Genomic DNA, 16,944 nt, shown 5'->3' with positions numbered 1-16,944 from the left:
TAGTAACTGCCCTTAATACTCAGGTGAGACCTCAAGCTTTGACTTTTGAGGAGTTTTGTGCATTATTAATGGAGGAGGAGTTGAGGCTGAAAGCCCGAGAAGGAAGCAACAATGGAGATGCTGCATTCTCTGCCAATGCAAAAGGCAAAGGTGTTTCCTCCACCAAAAATGATGGTGACAAAAAGAAGAAGGGCGGCAAGAAGAAGTTTCAAGGAGAGTGCTTCTACTGTAAGAAGAAAGGACATGCAATTGCAGATTGTCGTGTCAAGAAGGCAGATGAAAAGAATGGTACCCTTAAAAGTAAAGGGAAAGAGACAGTCAATACGGCTGAAGTAGAGTTGGAATTATTCATGGCGACCATTGAGGAAGTGTGCTCCTCGGCGCAAGAAGAATCTACCACTGACTCTTGGGTGTTGGATAGTGGGGCCTCCCGTCACATGACCAACAAGAAAGGTCTATACAGTTCTATGCAGCCTCTACAAGAATCCATCAGTGTGACAGTTGGAAATGATGCTAAATGCCCTGCTGCGGGCACAGGTACTATTTCTTTTGTTGCTGCAAATGGTGAAGTCAAAAAGCTTTCAAATGTGTTGTATGTTCCCGAAATCAGGAGAAATCTCTTATCAGTTGCTGCCATAACTGATCTTGGTCATGAAGTGAGGTTCAAGAAGACAGGTGCAGAAATTATTGATAGTGCTGGCACAATTGTTGGCAAAGGAGAAAGAAGGAACAACCTGTATGAGCTAAGTGCTCTTACAGCCACCGCTGGAGTGGGCACAAGTAAGCTTTGGCATGAAAGGTTTGGACACATCGGATTTGCAGTATTGAAGGAGATGCAAAAGCAAGGTATGGTTGCTCACCTACCTACAATAACTGAATTGAAGGAACCATGTGAAGCTTGTATGATGGGCAAGCAACAGAGAAAGGCATTTCCACAAGAAAGCAAGAATAGAGCACATGCTCCTCTAGAGTTGGTGCATGCTGACTTGTGTGGTAAGATGCCTACACAGGCCTTGGGGGGATCTTCTTATTTTTTGTTGATTGTCGACGACTACAGTAGGAAGATGTGGGTGTACTTCCTTCGTGATAAGGCTCAAGCTTTTGGTAAGTTTAAAGAATGGCTAATACTTGTTGAGAATGAAACAGGGAAAAGTGTGAAGAAATTTAGAACAGATGGTGGTGGTGAGTTCAACTCAAAGGAGTTTGAAGGCTTTTGCAAGAGCAAAGGGATCAAGCGTCAATTGACGACGCCTCATACACCTCAGCAGAACGGTGTTGTGGAACGCAGGAATCGCACCATTGTGGAGATGGCAAGATGCATGCTAAAGGGCAAGGGATTGCCTAACCATTTTTGGGCTGAAGCTGTTAATACTGCAGTCTACATTCTAAATCGGAGCTATACAAAGGCTCTCAAGGGAAAAACACCTCATGAGGCTTACACTGGTAAGAAACCATCTGTTTCACATTTCAGAATTTTTGGATGTGAATGTTATGCACATGTTCCAGATGAGAAGAGAAACAAGTTACAACCAAAAAGCAGAAAATGTATCTTCTTGGGTTATAGTGATGAGCAGAAGGCTTACAAATTATATGACCAAGAGGCAAAGAAGATCATCGCGAGCCGTGATGTGGTGTTCAAGGAGGAGCCGCATACAGTGGAGGAGGAGAAGGCAAGTTCTTCCACTTTATCATCAAGCGAAGAAGTAGTCCACTATGAACCTGTCCCGAGAGCTATCCCTATCCTTAAGGAGGAGGAAGCATCATCTTCAGATGATGAGGAAAAAGTTCACCAACCTGACATCACCCCACCGGAAAAGCCATTGCCACGCTGGGTGAAGCAGCTCTATGACCACAATAATCCTATGCCTGCATCTGTTGAGGAGAAGGCAGACGGACCAAGGCGGTCTCAGAGAATAGAGGAGCAAAGGAGGGCTTCTGCTCACATAGTCAATATGGCCTTGATGGTTGAGATTATGAGAGAAGTAAAGGAGCCAACTTACTTAGAAGAAGCACTTGCAGATCCATCATGGAAGGATGCTATGCAGGCAGAGTATGACAGCATAATGAAGAATGACACTTGGGAGCTAGTGGATCGACCAGCAAAGCGGAAGGTTATTGGCACCAAGTGGATTTGGAAGGTAAAGTACAAGGCTGATGGTACCTTAGAAAAGTACAAAGCTAGACTGGTTGCCCAAGGATTTTCACAAGTTGAAGGGTTTGATTTTCAAGAGTCATTTGCCCCAACTGCCAGAATGACCACTATTCGCACAGTGCTTGCAGTGGCTGCCCACGAGAAGTGGCCAGTGTACCAAATGGATGTTAAGTCAGCGTTCTTAAATGGTGACCTCAAGGAGGAGGTGTACGTGGCTCAGCCACCAGGGTTTGAGGCCCCCCATTCTGAGAACAAAGTGTGTAAACTGAAGAAGGCATTGTATGGGCTGAAATAAGCCCCCAGAGCATGGTACCAACGGATAGATAGGTTGTTTTTAAACCTAAACTTCAAAAGATGTGCCTCAGATGCTAACTTGTATGTTTACAGGGATGGTAAAAAGTCTGTAGTGATTGTCCTATATGTGGACGACCTTCTTATTACAGGTGACTATGAAGATATGATCAACCAAACTCGAAAGGCTTTGAGTTCTGAGTTTGAAATGACAAACTTGGGCTTGCTGCACTATTGTTTGGGGATTGAAGTCTGGCAAGAGCCAGGAAAGATCTTCATCTCTCAGAAGAAGTATGCATGGGAGATCTTGAAGGCATTTGGCATGACCGAGTGCAAGGAGATAGCTACACCTATGGAGTGTTAGATATGATCAATGCCCCACCCTCATTAGGTGCTACCAATGATCCATGGTGCTCAAAGTTGTAAGGCCCCCATTATGAGGAGAAGCCAAATGTGAGCCCGGACATTGGTTGAGTCCTGACTTGTATATCAGATGAGGTCTATGTGACCGGATGGCAAAAAGGTGACTGTTGTGGGTCTAATCTTTGGGTTAGACGGAGTGGTTAAGCTGGTAGCAACTCGAGGCACATTGCATTGAGTTGCGTGGTAAGGGAGTTAAAAGGGGCCCCTATTGTGGGGTCCGGGGGCCGCGGAAGTGGCCCCTGGCTGGGGGGTCCCAGGGGGGGCTAGCGGCCCCCCTGGTGGGGGTCCGGGGGCAGCGCCCCCGGCCCGATGGTAAAGGGAATATTCCCTGGAATATTCCCTGGCCGACTAGTGGAGGCTCATATGGTAGGTCGGTCAGGAGGCCGACCTAACGACCTTCGCGGGCTATAAAAGCTAAACCCCTTCGCAGCCATCTCACACTCATCTTTCACCCAGTCAGAGTTGTTGTTCCAGCTAGCCTTAAGCTCTTCGCCTATCTTCTGTCTAGATCGCCATCTAAGCTTCACTCAGTGGAAGCGCACGGGTGGATAGAGCCATCTTTGTATCAGTTGTTTGAAGTTAAAGAATTTACTGATTCTCCTCTTATCTGTTGTGTACTCTCTATCTCTTTCTCAGATTCTGTTCGCTGCGCCGTGTAATATTTTACATAGTCTATTGATTTCAACTTTATTGACCTTTTCCATACTCACAAGTTGTTTCATCCTACCATTGAGGTTTCCAATTTGTGCTTTTCCTTTATTGTTTTCCTTATGTGTTTGGTTTGATTCCCTTAATCCCTCCCCCTTCTAAATTGAGAAGAATCCTTTCGAGGATTAAGGGTTAGAGGATGAAGAGACTTTAGCACATAATCTTAGTGCTTTACTTTCTCATGAGCCAAGCATAGAAATTCAGATTATATTCTAAAGTAGCATAGCTATCCATGTCGAAAAGGGGAATGCCTACATGCGTAATGTAAGTGAGGACATCAAGCAAGAAGCAGAGTCCACTCGGCTAGCAATATGTAGCTCTTCTTTGGTGAGGATGTGATCTAAATAAGGATGCCCCTTAACGTCCTAGGGGGTCCACTAGGGTTTACTATATGGTACCACGTGGGTGTAAGGGAGGAGGGTTATTTAAGGAAAGGAAGATACATTTTATAAGGTAAGGTCCCATAAATAGGGGGTAGATAAGGGGCATTTTCATATATTTCTTGCACGAAGGTGTCTTACTACTAGTGAATCCCCTGTGCTTAATGTGTTCTTCCAAGGGTTGATTACTAATGGTAGTCAACACCTTATAGGAAGTTGGAGCTATATATGTTGGGTCATATGCCTTGATTGCACATTGCTACTTAGCATTGGTCATTATTTGGCATCCTCTAGCTCCCATTGCAATCAAAGAGTGTACCATTTTGCGCAAGAAAGAGGAGCCATTGTGAGCTAGTTATTTCAACTTCTCAATTTTCTGGCTTGCAGCCATGATTGTGTTTTTATTATACAATGTGATGAGTCACTATTTAATTTTCTGTTCTCTAGATATCTTAGTTGCAATTAATGCCTTAGTTTGCTTTGGAAGCCTTAATGAATACAAATTTCAACTCCTCCCAAGAGCAAAGGAGTGTACGCACTTCTGTTGCTAAAGGCTCTTCCAATAGACCTAAGTCTAGCCAATCATAGCTTTTAGCTAGTGTCATGCAAGTAGCATGCAAATGCCTAAGGCAAGCAATTAATTCATTGCCCATATTTTCAGCTAAGTCTATGGCCATGGTTGGAATCGATCACCGCTCATAAGAGGGTCTAAGGCTGGCAAGTGGTTGGGGTTTGACTGAGCTAGAGAGTTCGACAATAGTTAATTGTTGTGGCTTGTGTTTCTTTTGAGGTCTTTGCTTGGATTCTTATTCAATAAGGTAGGCTACGGCAGTTGCTAAGGGTGCATTTGAGGCCTGAGGGTTACTAGTAGGACTAGATTTGGGTAGTTTGTTAGTAGCAGGTTGCGGTTTTGGAAGATAGATTGGTTTAGGCCTTGTTGACCTATGCATTGGAGGTTTTATGGACTTAGCAACCTAATTCTCTTATGGCCTGAGTATTGGACTTGATGGGATGGTTCATGTGTTCAAGTTTGAGGTGGCTTTGAGGAGTGCTTTTGACCATCTTGGCTTTAGGTACCCAGACATGAGTGCTATCCTCATAGTAACCTTGCGCTTGCAATAAGGTCTTTGGGATCCATCACGGCTTCACGGTTCATTGATATTAGTAGCTTTTGTTTTATATCTCTTAGGTTCTGAGTGTGGGTCCTTAGCTTTGCAAGGGCATGGGTGTATGCTCCTGGGTGGCAGACCTTGATATTTAGGTACCCATTTGAACTAGGGTTCATGGGCTTCAGCATTGGGTTTAGCGGGTTGTTGGCATTGAAGCTTGGTAGGTTGTGACGTGTCCTGACCAGGGTCCTTAGACTTAAGGGTGGGTTTCTCTATCGGTGGTTTTGCAGACTTGGAAGGGGTCACACCACCCTTGATGAAAGCTATAACTATGCAGACGTTTCCCATGGCTAGGTGGATACATTGTGACTCGTAGTTGATATTGCAACAAGCTTTCCTCTTAAAAGTCTGTTCTGACAGTGACTCTGTGCCCGCATCTTTAGTGTTGGGAAACACATAGAAGATGATCGGCCTGCTTTTAGACTCGATAGAAACTATAGCCTTGCACTTTCCTAAGAGTGTGTATGATTGACTCCCATATGGGCTAAGTTTAGCGTTAGTGGACTGTAGCTGTGGTTTGCCAATTTGGGTCCAATGATCATGAGTTAAGACATTAAAGTTAGCTCCCTCATCATCATCAATGCATTGATAATGCATGTGTTCTTGGTAGTGTCTGTTATGCTTAGGTAAGCTGGTTCCATAGCTTCCTCAATCTCATCATCCATCTCAGTGATAGTGGCTACTTGTACTTTGATAGGGGACGCTAGCATTGGAGGCTCATGCAGTGGGTGTGTGGGGAAAGTACTTCTTTATGCGACAGCCATTGAAGAAGCCTATGCCCTCACCTTCTAGGGTTTCCAGTTCTACATTGCCAATTTGGTTGATGGATTGAGCTCTAAATGGACCTAGTGCCTGAAACTTCATTTTTTGTTTATGTCCTTTGACTAAGTACAATAGTACTAAGTCGCCTTATTCGAAGTCACGCTACTTGACATGCTTATCAAACCAGTGTTTGTGTCTTGCCTTCTCACATATTGGCACATAGGTAGCTGGGTTTTCAATATGTGTTTGAGCTCAACTAGGCATTCTGTCCATGTCTCCTTCCCATCCCATCTCTCTTGAAGGGCTATCCTCAGTCTAGCAATGAAGAACTCTAAGGGTAGAATTGCCTCAGTACTATAGGTCACAACCTAAAGGGAGTTTGGCAGCCTATAGCCATTTTGTAAGCCATGTGGTAGACCTACAAAGTCACCATCAACTTGTTATCCAAGTCACTGTGTGAAGCATAGATTACCTTGGTCAGGACATTCACCAAGATCTTATTTGTGGATTCAACTTGGCCGTTTGCTTGAGGGTAATAAGGTGAAGATTTTCAATGGACGATTAGGAAGGTGGATAGGAGATGAGCTATCACTTCATTGAGAAAGTGTGTGCCTTGGTTGCTAACAAGTTCAATGGGGCAGCCAAATTGTGAGATCACTTGCTCCCATAAGAACTTGGAAGTGGTTCTAGAGTCATTTTTTCTCATAGCTCATGCTTTTGCCCATTTTGTTAGGTAGTCGGTGGTGACAATGATGTATTTAGCTTTGAATACTATGCCTTGGGACTAATGGGTCCAATGAAGTCAATCCCACACTTCTCAAAGGGTTGTTGTGCAATGATTTGGGTAAACTCCATGTGGTCCTTATGAATTGGGACCTTAGTCCATTGGCACTCATCACAATGCTTTACGAATCGTGTCGCATTTCAAAAAAGGGCAGGCCACCATAGCTGGGTCTGTAGCACCTTGCGAGCTGTCATATCTCCACTAAAGTGTCCACATACAATTCCACGATGTGCCTCTATGAGTACGTCATGCATTTCAGGCTCACACACGCATTTGTGCGGCAATCCATCTTACCCCTGCCTGTAGAGTTGGCTTGCTATCAACTAATAGGGTTGGATCTTTAGGATGAGTCACCTAAATTGGGGGCCTTTTCTATTGATCATTCAAGTAGTCTGTGCGCACTTGGACTATGTTGTTTGGCCAATACAGCATCATGTCGGCTCTAAAAAATCCCCTCTCGTTGGACATGCTGAATAGCATTTGGCAGTTCGTCTACAATGCCTTGCCTGATAAATTCTCCTATGGGGATGCAAGACAAATGGTTAGCCATGTAGTGCTGCTGCCCTTTACATACCACCACAGAGAAGTCAAATTCCAAAAGTAGAAGTAACCATCGAGCAATGAATCCTCTAGCACAAGGTTTATTAACTAGATACAACAAGGCTTGGTGGTCAACAACGAAGGTAAAAGGTGTAGCCAAAAGATAATGCCAAAATTTCTTTACAGCAAACACCATGGCCAAGCCCTCTCTCTCCATTGTTGAGTAATTTATTTTGGGCTTTGTGAGTTGTCTGCTAGCAAAGCTCACTAGATAATCTAGGTTGTGTTCACTAGGCTAGCATGACATAGCTCCTATGGAAAATTTCAAAGCATCAATGTGCACATGGAACATGAGTGTCCAATCTAGGGCTTGTAGAATTGGTGTTGTGGTTAGAGCCCTTTTCAATTTCTCACATGCACGTTGGCATTTCTTGGTTCATTCAAATATGATCAATAGCTTGTATAGAGGTCTAGCAATCAATGCATAGTTCAACACAAATTGGTGATAATACTCTGTATGGCCTAAGAAGCATGGGACGCCCTTATAATCAGCTGGGGGTGGAAGATCAACAATGACCCTGAATTTTGAGAAGTCTATGTGGCAATGCCATTCTTCAACACTATGTGCCCTAAGATGCATCCTTGCTTCACCCAAAACTGGCACTTCAAGGGGTTCAATGAGAGATGATATAGTTGACATCGTTCAAAGACTACTTGGAGTTTTTCTAAGTGTTCCCCCCAAGTAGAGTGAATACACAAGTTGTACACAAAGACTTCTAATTCCTTGCTAAGCATATCCAAAAGCATATCTTTGAATATAGTGCACATTAGCCATTGAAAGGTAGCTGGCACGTTAGTGAACCCAAAAGGCATGACTATGTAGGCAAAGATGTCCCATTTAGTGGTGAATGCAGTCTTGTGTCTATCATTAGGATGCACTTGCACTTGATTGTATCTAGAGAAGCCGCCTAGGAAACTATAGGCCTCTTTTTCTGTTACTCTCTCAAGCATATACTTGGTGTATGGAAATGGATAGTTATCTCTTTTTGTAGCTGCGTTTACCTTCTTGTAATTGACACATACTCTAATCTTTCCATTGTTCTTCAATACGATGACTATGGGAAAAATCCAATCCATGTGCTCAACTTCATAGATGAGCCCTTCCCTCATTAGCTTTTCAATTTCTTCCTTGATGGCATGGGTGTGCTTTGGATTCATGGGTACAGTCGCTGCTTGTTGACTGGCATTGCGTCTGGTGTCAGAGGTATGTTGTGAGTCACCACACTTGGGTCTACCCCTTTGATCTCTTTTAGGGACCAAGCTAGGACGTCTATATATTCTCATAAGAGAGAAATGAGGCTTGCTTCCTCATCCTTGGTCAAGTCATCATCCATAAAGACGGGTCAGGGTGTCTCCCTTTCCCTAGCCAAATTGACCTCCTTGACCTTGGCATGTCCTTCGACTGGTTTGCTTGCTTGTCCCTGTCGTTTGGCTCATGACAAGATCACTATACTATCCCCTTTTTTGAATTTTATGAATCACCTTAGCAGGTCTTGTGGTTTTTTCTACTCTTCTGCTTGCATTTCTTTAGGCAACTTCCATTGTTCCTTCCTTAATTGTCAGCGTCTTAGGTGGACGGGTAGGTCCCCCTTGGTGCATCTAGTCTTGGAAGGTCAAGGTATCTCAGTATCACTATTCGAGTTGACTTCTGACTCAGAATTGAGCTTTTCGTCTTCATTAGAAGAGGGAGACTCTCTTGGTGGTTGCAGCTCATAAGGTGAGTCCATTCTCAATAGTGGTGCGTCTACTTGGGTGGGCCAGGCCTGCCTGTTCGTAGTGGATTGCACCCATGTGCTCCAACCTGGTTCGATCACAGTTCTTGGAAAGTTCAAGAAACAAAAGATAAAACACTTATCGAAGAGCTCCTCTTTGGTACACTCTTTTACATGTGTTATGACTTACTTTACTATTTATACTACTTATAATGAAATGTCTTTTAATGAAATCAAGTACTTCTATAGTTGGACAAGATGTTAAAGATGATCAAGAAAAAGTTCAACAAGTTTATTTCAAAACTTTTATTCTCTTTTTAGAGTGATGTTTTCTTGAATTGTGCTTTGGTTTACATAACTGTAGTGTAAATTGTACTTTTGTTGTTATATTTTCTTTGAAAACATTGTAGCAACCCCAAGCTTTTAACAAGGAAAAAAATGATGGTTTGTATGATAATGTATGTGGCACAAGAGAGATTTGTCAATAAAACTATGGTGCACATTATTTATCATTACTTTTTAGAATATCTATGCTTTTTATTTGATTATTGAGTTTTCTATTAAACAAGACAGAGATGGAGGATGCTTATCATCTAGAACTACCTGCTCATACACGACATGATTCAAATCACATAGAAAATGATGAGAATTTCGATACAGTCAGCATGATATTCATAACTATTTTTGATAAAAACTTTAGGTCATTTTACTAATATGTTTTATTTTTTTTAAAAGAACGACATACTCGAGTTTTATAGATCGTTTATTGACCTTCTTATACATGGTACACAGGTTAGTTATCTTCAATGCTTTGTAAAAAATAAATATTAATACATATCGCATTGTAATTTAATGTTCTTATTATTTTAAAATTATAGATTGAGGAGAGCACTATGTTAGCAAATAATGTTAATATAGTTCTAAATTGAAAAAGCAAATGAATCCCAAAGGTAATTAGACATTTCTAAAATTTTCTGTCTATAATTTGTATTAAATATTTTTTAAAAAATTGATTTAGTTTTATCTTTTAGTGAAGTGAAAATATGAAATATAACATGAAGGATTTAAAGAAGAAAAAAGCTAATTCAAGGGATATAGAGAATCATAATAAATCCAAGGTATTTTGAGTATCTCTTAAGATAAATATGGATGCATTTTATTTTGATAACTTCAGCCCTTTTATGATACTTAATAGGGGATTGAAAACTCTGATGTGCAGCTAGCTAGGAGCCATACCAAGACACTTGATAAAGGCCAATCATCTCAGGTTATATGTGTTGTGTTTATTTAGTGTATACGTGTATTGCTAAATATGTAAATATAAATTGTTTTTACTGAAATCTTTTTTTTTTTTTGGGATCGCATCGTATGTTGAGTGAGATGGATGAAGAAACAATATTTGTTAAAGCATTTGGATGTTGCTACGGTAGATGAGCTATACACGTCATTAAAATCCACTTTCAACATGATCAAGAGAGGTCCCATTTTCACTATGAATCGTACAAAGCATAACGTAGATACCATGAGAAAGGCTATAGTACAGTGGCTCGTGGTATGAAAATGAGTTATAATCAAAGATACAATCATTGGAAGTTAAAGCTTTGGATGATGTTCATGTAGTAGAAAAGGGATAATTTGGATTTCACATTACAATATGCTGGTTTTCTATTGTAGACATTGGCAAAAATTCTATTATTCACTTTTATTCTGCTAGGAATGCTTTTTAAGTCAAGTATTCTTCTATTATTATTTATCTCAAAGATACAAAAATATCATTCTACGAGATTTTATTATGTCACTCTATGCTAGGTTGTATGATAAAGCTACTACATAGATGTTACACGTTATAATTTTTTATACAGCAACTTTTTCGATGAAGTGACTATTAGTAACTTTTTTGACATAGTCACTATATAGATAGTTAAGATAATAAACTTCCTATATAGTAAGTTAACCACACCAAAAAAGGACTTTCTATATAGTAAGTCAACTAGAAAAATCTTAATATATTGGAAACTATCTTTCTAGATTGACAATCTAGTAAAGTTTGATTTCTCTTATATAATTACAGTCTTTCCAGTCATTTGAAAATGTGCCTAACAAATTTTCTTTTTTCCCCTATATAGAAAATGGTTTAGAGTTTCTTATACGTGCGTGCGGAACCGATGTTGGAAATTGTTTGGTTGAGGAAGGGAAGCGAGTCATTGGACATATATGTTAATATATTAGAGCTTAAGCCTTAATATATTGAAAAATCTTAATATATTGCATCCCGTTGAGGGAACAGAAGTGAAGGGAACTAGAGTGCTCCCATGACTCTTTACTCCGAAGAGATGATGGGATACAAAGGACTGCTTGTATAAAAACAGTGGCTGTATAGTAACATGAAAACATCTCAATGTCATTAGTCATGACTCCGGGCACTGCGGAGTCAGGCATGCAAGTGGAACTTGCCACTTCCCCCTTATACGCACAGTTGCTCTACACTCAATTCCCCACTTCTTGAGTTAGATTGTACGGAGCAAAGTTACCGGTTTCTTTAAATCCCAGGGCTGATCAGAACAGCTTGCTGGCAAAACAAGGGGATGATACGAACCGCGGTTAATTTGGGAAACAGCTACAGAGTGTCGTCGCAGCCCCGTAGGAAGATGGTTTCGTCGTGGGCCCTCCAGCGCGTTGAATGTGGAAATTTTAGATAAGGGCCTCGTCAATTCCGCGCTTAAAAACGATCAATGACGATGATATTGACTAGTATTTCAAAAATAATGTCGTGTGCCGCTTCCAGACACAGTTCGTATCCATCGGTGTCTTAACGAGCTTTGCTGCTTGTTTCCACATGACCACAGTAAACAATCCTATCCATTATTAGCCCTCTTGGCTCTTCGGCGGTATCTATATATACCTACACACGCCCTGCCTGTGCCAGAACACGACACCTGTCAGTTGTATGTTGTTCATGCACTAGCCTAGTTAATTTGCAGCTAGTCTATTGAACCAGCTAGAAGGTCGAAGTCGCAGACAAAGCTTGTGAAGCCCCCCATTAGTGTAGTTCAGTGCATAGTACGTAATATAATTGGTATTTAGTACATTGTCCGATTGCATATTCTGGTGGTCAATCGACTTATATGCCCGATGATTGGGCTGTGCATGCAGGGACGTCAGTGATCAGCGCCGGCGGGTATTGAAAATGCCGGTGTATCAGACACCCGTGGAAGTGATCGGGGGCAGCGGTGGGTCGTCGTTTCGTTATGAGCAGAGCGGGTACGGGAAGATCTTGAGGAAGATCGGCGTGTGGGCGGGCGGGACGACGCTGCGAGGCATCCGGATCTGGATGACGGGCTCCGACACCTCAGCCACGTTCGGCCAAACCCAGGGCTCCTACCAGGAGTACGAGTTCAAGGATGGCGAGCGCATCAGCCGTTTGTCTTTGTGGAGCAACAGTACGGGTAAGCATGTGCAATGCCTGATCGACGATGCTGGTATAAGTACATATGATAGCACTAGGAATCATCGTCGTCGTCGCACTAGTCGTGCTGTAACACAGTTGTTGTCCCAGTCGTATTCGGTTATTGTGACCTCTAAGGTATCGCCAAAGTCTAGTCTATCTGGGTTTGACTATTTTGTTTTCCAGTTGCACATTGTGTAACTCTTCCAGGAACACGTTGTGGAGGCATTAGATTCTCCACCACGACAGGAGGCACGTTTTTCCATCACATGACATCTTGGAGCTTAAGGCAGGAGTACCCCATCGATGTGGCATCTGGGCTTTGTGTGGGTATCATGGGAAGAGATGGATCGGATATTGATTGCTTGGGGTTCTATTTTTTGAAGTCCATAGCCCATGCTCGCATGATCGATGTAAGCTACCCTACTTTGGAGTTAGAAAACGCTGCAATTGTTCCCGTCACACTTGATTCATACAATGACTCCAACAATGCAGGTAGGTGCTTGACATAATTGAGGAAATTAACTTGTTCACGGTTTATGGTCGGGGGGTATGTACAGTGGCTTGAATAATGCGACTGCAAACTAGCTGACCAAGCGCCGTTAAGGATGCTCATGGTGGTGACTCTATGTTGAATATCCTTGCATCTCTCGAGGCAGGTTATCAATGAGGGGGACTAGACTCTATGTTGAATGGGCCTTGCCCCTCTCTAGGCAGCTTATCCGTGAGGGGGCGTAGCGAGTACATAGGGACACATCTTAGTTATGATACTCCTATAAATAGACATTCTAAAATATGGGAGTAAAGGACCTCAGTTGCACCACCTATTCAAAATTGTATATAATAAATAGTTGAGTGTGCGCATGGCACCCTTTAGTTACCTACCGTTGTGTAGGAAGTTGCGGTAAAAATAATGGGCTTGGAGGCTTAGGTTTGCAGTATAAATATGGGCTTAGAGGCTTAGATTTGCTGCATTTATCTCTAACGTTACATCATTGCTTATTTGCGCATCATGATAGGCTCCATTTCCAAAGGTTGGTCATTCTCTGGAAGCCGAAATGTGAAGATATCATCATCATGGACATTCACTTCGGGGATAGAGCTACATGCCAATGTGAGTGTCAAAGCAGGGATCCCCCTTGTTGCAGAAGTGCAAACACAGTTTGGATGGAAAGTGAATGTTGAAGGAAGCTACACAAGCAGCATTGAGGAGACTCGCACCCTTAGCTGGGACCAATCTGGCACCCTAGCACCAGGGCAGTGGATCTCCCTCCAAGCTACCACCCGAAGAGGAAATATCACAATACCCTACCAAGGGACCATGCAGATTACCCTCCAATCTGGTGAAGTGTTTCAATATCCAATCTCCTCGATGTATTCTGGCATAGATTATAGCAGTGTCGAAATAACCAACACTGGAAGTAAACTATCACATCAGGTTAATGAGGTCGAGAAGCTAGTCACTACGTCCAAGGATGATAATGATATAACAAAACAAGCTACAAAGGAGGGACATGGCGTAACTGAACAAGAACCTGATACACAAGTCCAAGAGTGCAAACTCATCTATACATAGCAGTTGATCAACAATATATATACAGTGCAGCTTCTCTCAAGATTTTCCAAGTGATCTTAGGCTCTATCTACCGCACAAATAATTGGGGCCTCTTTATTGGAGTGAAAGGGAATTTAAGTTCTAGTTTTTCTTCGATGTTTTGCAATGTAGATACATGCAATCGCATGTACGTTGGATTAAATAAGTTCACATATGATTGAGGACCGATTTCCATTATGTAAAGGTTGCTTGTTAGCTTGACTCTTATTAAATAATACATTTGAAGTTCATTTAATTTGTAGCATGTGAAGAGTTCTTTTGTAGTGTATGGTGATATAGCTTATTAACATAATTATGATTAGAGCATGTGAAGAGTTCTAATCATATAGCCACTGTACATACCCACATAATTATGATTAGAGCATGTGAAGAGTTCAATGGTCTAATCTTGGGTCTAATCATAATTATGAACTCTTCACATGCTCTAATCTTGGGCCTATGTGGGAATGAATCTCCTTCAATTATGATTAGAGCATACCCATTGTACTACCTCCCGACCATAAACCATAGTGACTATATGATTAGAACTCTTCACATGTGATTGGAGCTCTTCAATTATGATTAGAGCATGCGAAGAGTTCTTTTGTAGTGTATGCTCTAATCATAATTGAAGGAGATTCATTCCCACATAGGCCCAAGATTTTTCGTATATAGTTCATGCATATTTGTTTAACTTTCAAGTCGCAGAGAGAGAGAGAGAGAGAGAGAGAGAGAGAGAGAGAGAGAGAGAGAGAGAGAGAGAGAGAGAGAGAGAGAGAGAGCCTTTGTGTAAGGAGAGAGAAAATTGAAGAGTGAGAAAGGAGAAGAGAGACCAATCGGAAGGCGTTGTGTCATATTTACCTTGGAGAGTAAATGGAGTATCCTCACTTTGTAGAGGGTAGGTACTTCATCGACCCATACAAGTTCAGGACCAAACTGTGTTGTCAAATTTCATAGCTACAAAGCATATGCTCACACACACACACACACACACACACACACACACACACACACATTTGGCTCGCTACAGAAAGGACTGGAGCACTATGTAAAGTACTTGCATTTACCATATACTCAGCCACATAAGACTACAATTCAAGACCTAATACAGTGCTAGCAAGCTATCAATAATGCCAATGAAATGGTAAATCATGACATACTAAATAGTGGACTTCGGTGGTACACTAAAACAAAATGAAAGGATGGGTGCACTCTAAAGGGCATCTATTTATGTGTTCATTTTGAAGTCAGGGGGTCCACAATATATATATTCTCTATATAACGTGCATTCATGGCCTATTTATAAATATCTCAATTTGTGAAATTTTTTTGAATAAAACACAACCCTTTTCTATTTAATTTATAAGTAACTCCTTTATATGACCCCCTTTTTTATGTCAAAAATGTATAAAAATGGTATTTTAAAAACCCCTTATTTTGAACTCACATTATATATACATATATTCATGAGTGACCCCGACACCCCCCCTCCTCCCCGAGATTTTGAAAGACTTTGATGTGATTTTAAGCATGCTTATAGATGTGCATGATGACATGAATTTAGACAAATATCTCTTGTAGGATAATGTGTAAACAAATTTATAAAGCTACAAATAAAGAAATACTTACACATCACTAGAATATATGCTATCAATGGATGTATGTGAGGTCATAAAGACCAGTTTAAAAAATAAGATCTTTCATTGAGAGGAGCCCTAACTTGACAAAACATGTACTTGAATTTCAGTACCAATGTTCAAACTCACAAATAGGTCAATCCATATGTATCATACATGATTCATCATGAATATATTGATAATTAATGCATGTATATATTCATAGGGTAAGTCATAATGAACAAGACAATATATGTAAAATGTAGTCTAATTAGAATATTACAAACAAATATAATGAGTATTAGAGATTCAATCTCATCCTCAACAAGACAAATCCTTCAATTGTTCTAACTACTAGTCTTGTTTTCACACTTATCATAATCATTAGCAACAATGGTTGGATGGCGAATCTTAGTGTAACGTGTCCACTTGTATCTTCAGGACACGTCTTAGCAATCTATCGGAAAGAGTGTCTAGAAAGCTCCGCTCGGCACTCCCATGGAATATTACGGGGTTTGCGATCTAGGGCTTTCCGCGTCTGCCACGTAGCGGAAGTATTCCGGCCGTTCCCACTTAGGATCGACCTGAATTAGGATTTTCCTTATTGGTCATTTCCTAACGGCAACTAGCGTCGGACCCAAGCGAACTACTTTACGCAAAAATGCTAGGTCCGAAGCGGATTCACGCTGCACTTGGTTCAAGGAGAATGGGAAACGAGAGGGATGCAAAGCTCAGCCTCTCTGCCATAAGGCATAGTCCCATTTCGTTCCCCTAAAACATCGTAAATCGGGTTCAATCATAACTCTAGGTCAACGCTTTTGTTGTTCGTGTTCTTTGACGATCTTCCTGCTATCCATCATGATTTGAGAAAAGTTCCTGGCCAACCGAGACCACCCATCCGTAGGACAAACCTATGGCCCATCCTCCGCACTTTCCTCGGGTTGTTTTAATTATTTAATTACCTAACACAATAGTTGGACATGTAGCAATCAGCTTATTTAATTAGCCCATTAGGCACTGGTTCCTTTCATGTAATCATATCACTTGACATAGAAAAATAATATCAGACGAGTTCCTTATTAACAGGTTATCATATTTATCTTTGAAATACAAAGAGTCCAGCTCGTAGGCTTATCCACAATCCGTCCAAAGGCTATCCAACAATCCACAGGGATCACTAAACCAAGTTTTCGCCCATAGACTAGTATGCGGGCCTCGAGATCCAATCCCAAGTCACGTTAGCCTCTTGTGCAGGGCTTGGAAGGCGAGGGATTTACGGCCAGAGCCCCCCTGGCACCCAAGCATCCT

The 16,944-nt window shown here is 41.5% G+C and overlaps 1 protein-coding gene across 1 annotated transcript; it reads left to right on the top strand.

The window, feature by feature from the left end:
- Window positions 1-12,168: 12,168 nt before the first annotated feature.
- LOC148008726 (uncharacterized) lies at window positions 12,169-14,002 on the top strand. The gene is made up of 3 exons (XM_087674026.1): window positions 12,169-12,427; window positions 12,637-12,921; window positions 13,446-14,002. Exons 1-3 carry the CDS (start codon window positions 12,169-12,171, stop codon window positions 14,000-14,002), a joined length of 1,101 nt encoding a protein of 366 aa, XP_087530152.1.
- Window positions 14,003-16,944: the final 2,942 nt, after the last annotated feature.

The sequence above is a fragment of the Lygodium microphyllum genome, unplaced genomic scaffold, assembly GCF_053477565.2.
Source record: "Lygodium microphyllum isolate KBCC unplaced genomic scaffold, Lygodium_microphyllum_v1.1.10 scaffold_69, whole genome shotgun sequence".
Lineage (NCBI taxonomy): Eukaryota > Viridiplantae > Streptophyta > Polypodiopsida > Schizaeales > Lygodiaceae > Lygodium > Lygodium microphyllum.
This window is presented reverse-complemented; position numbering and strand designations above follow the sequence as displayed.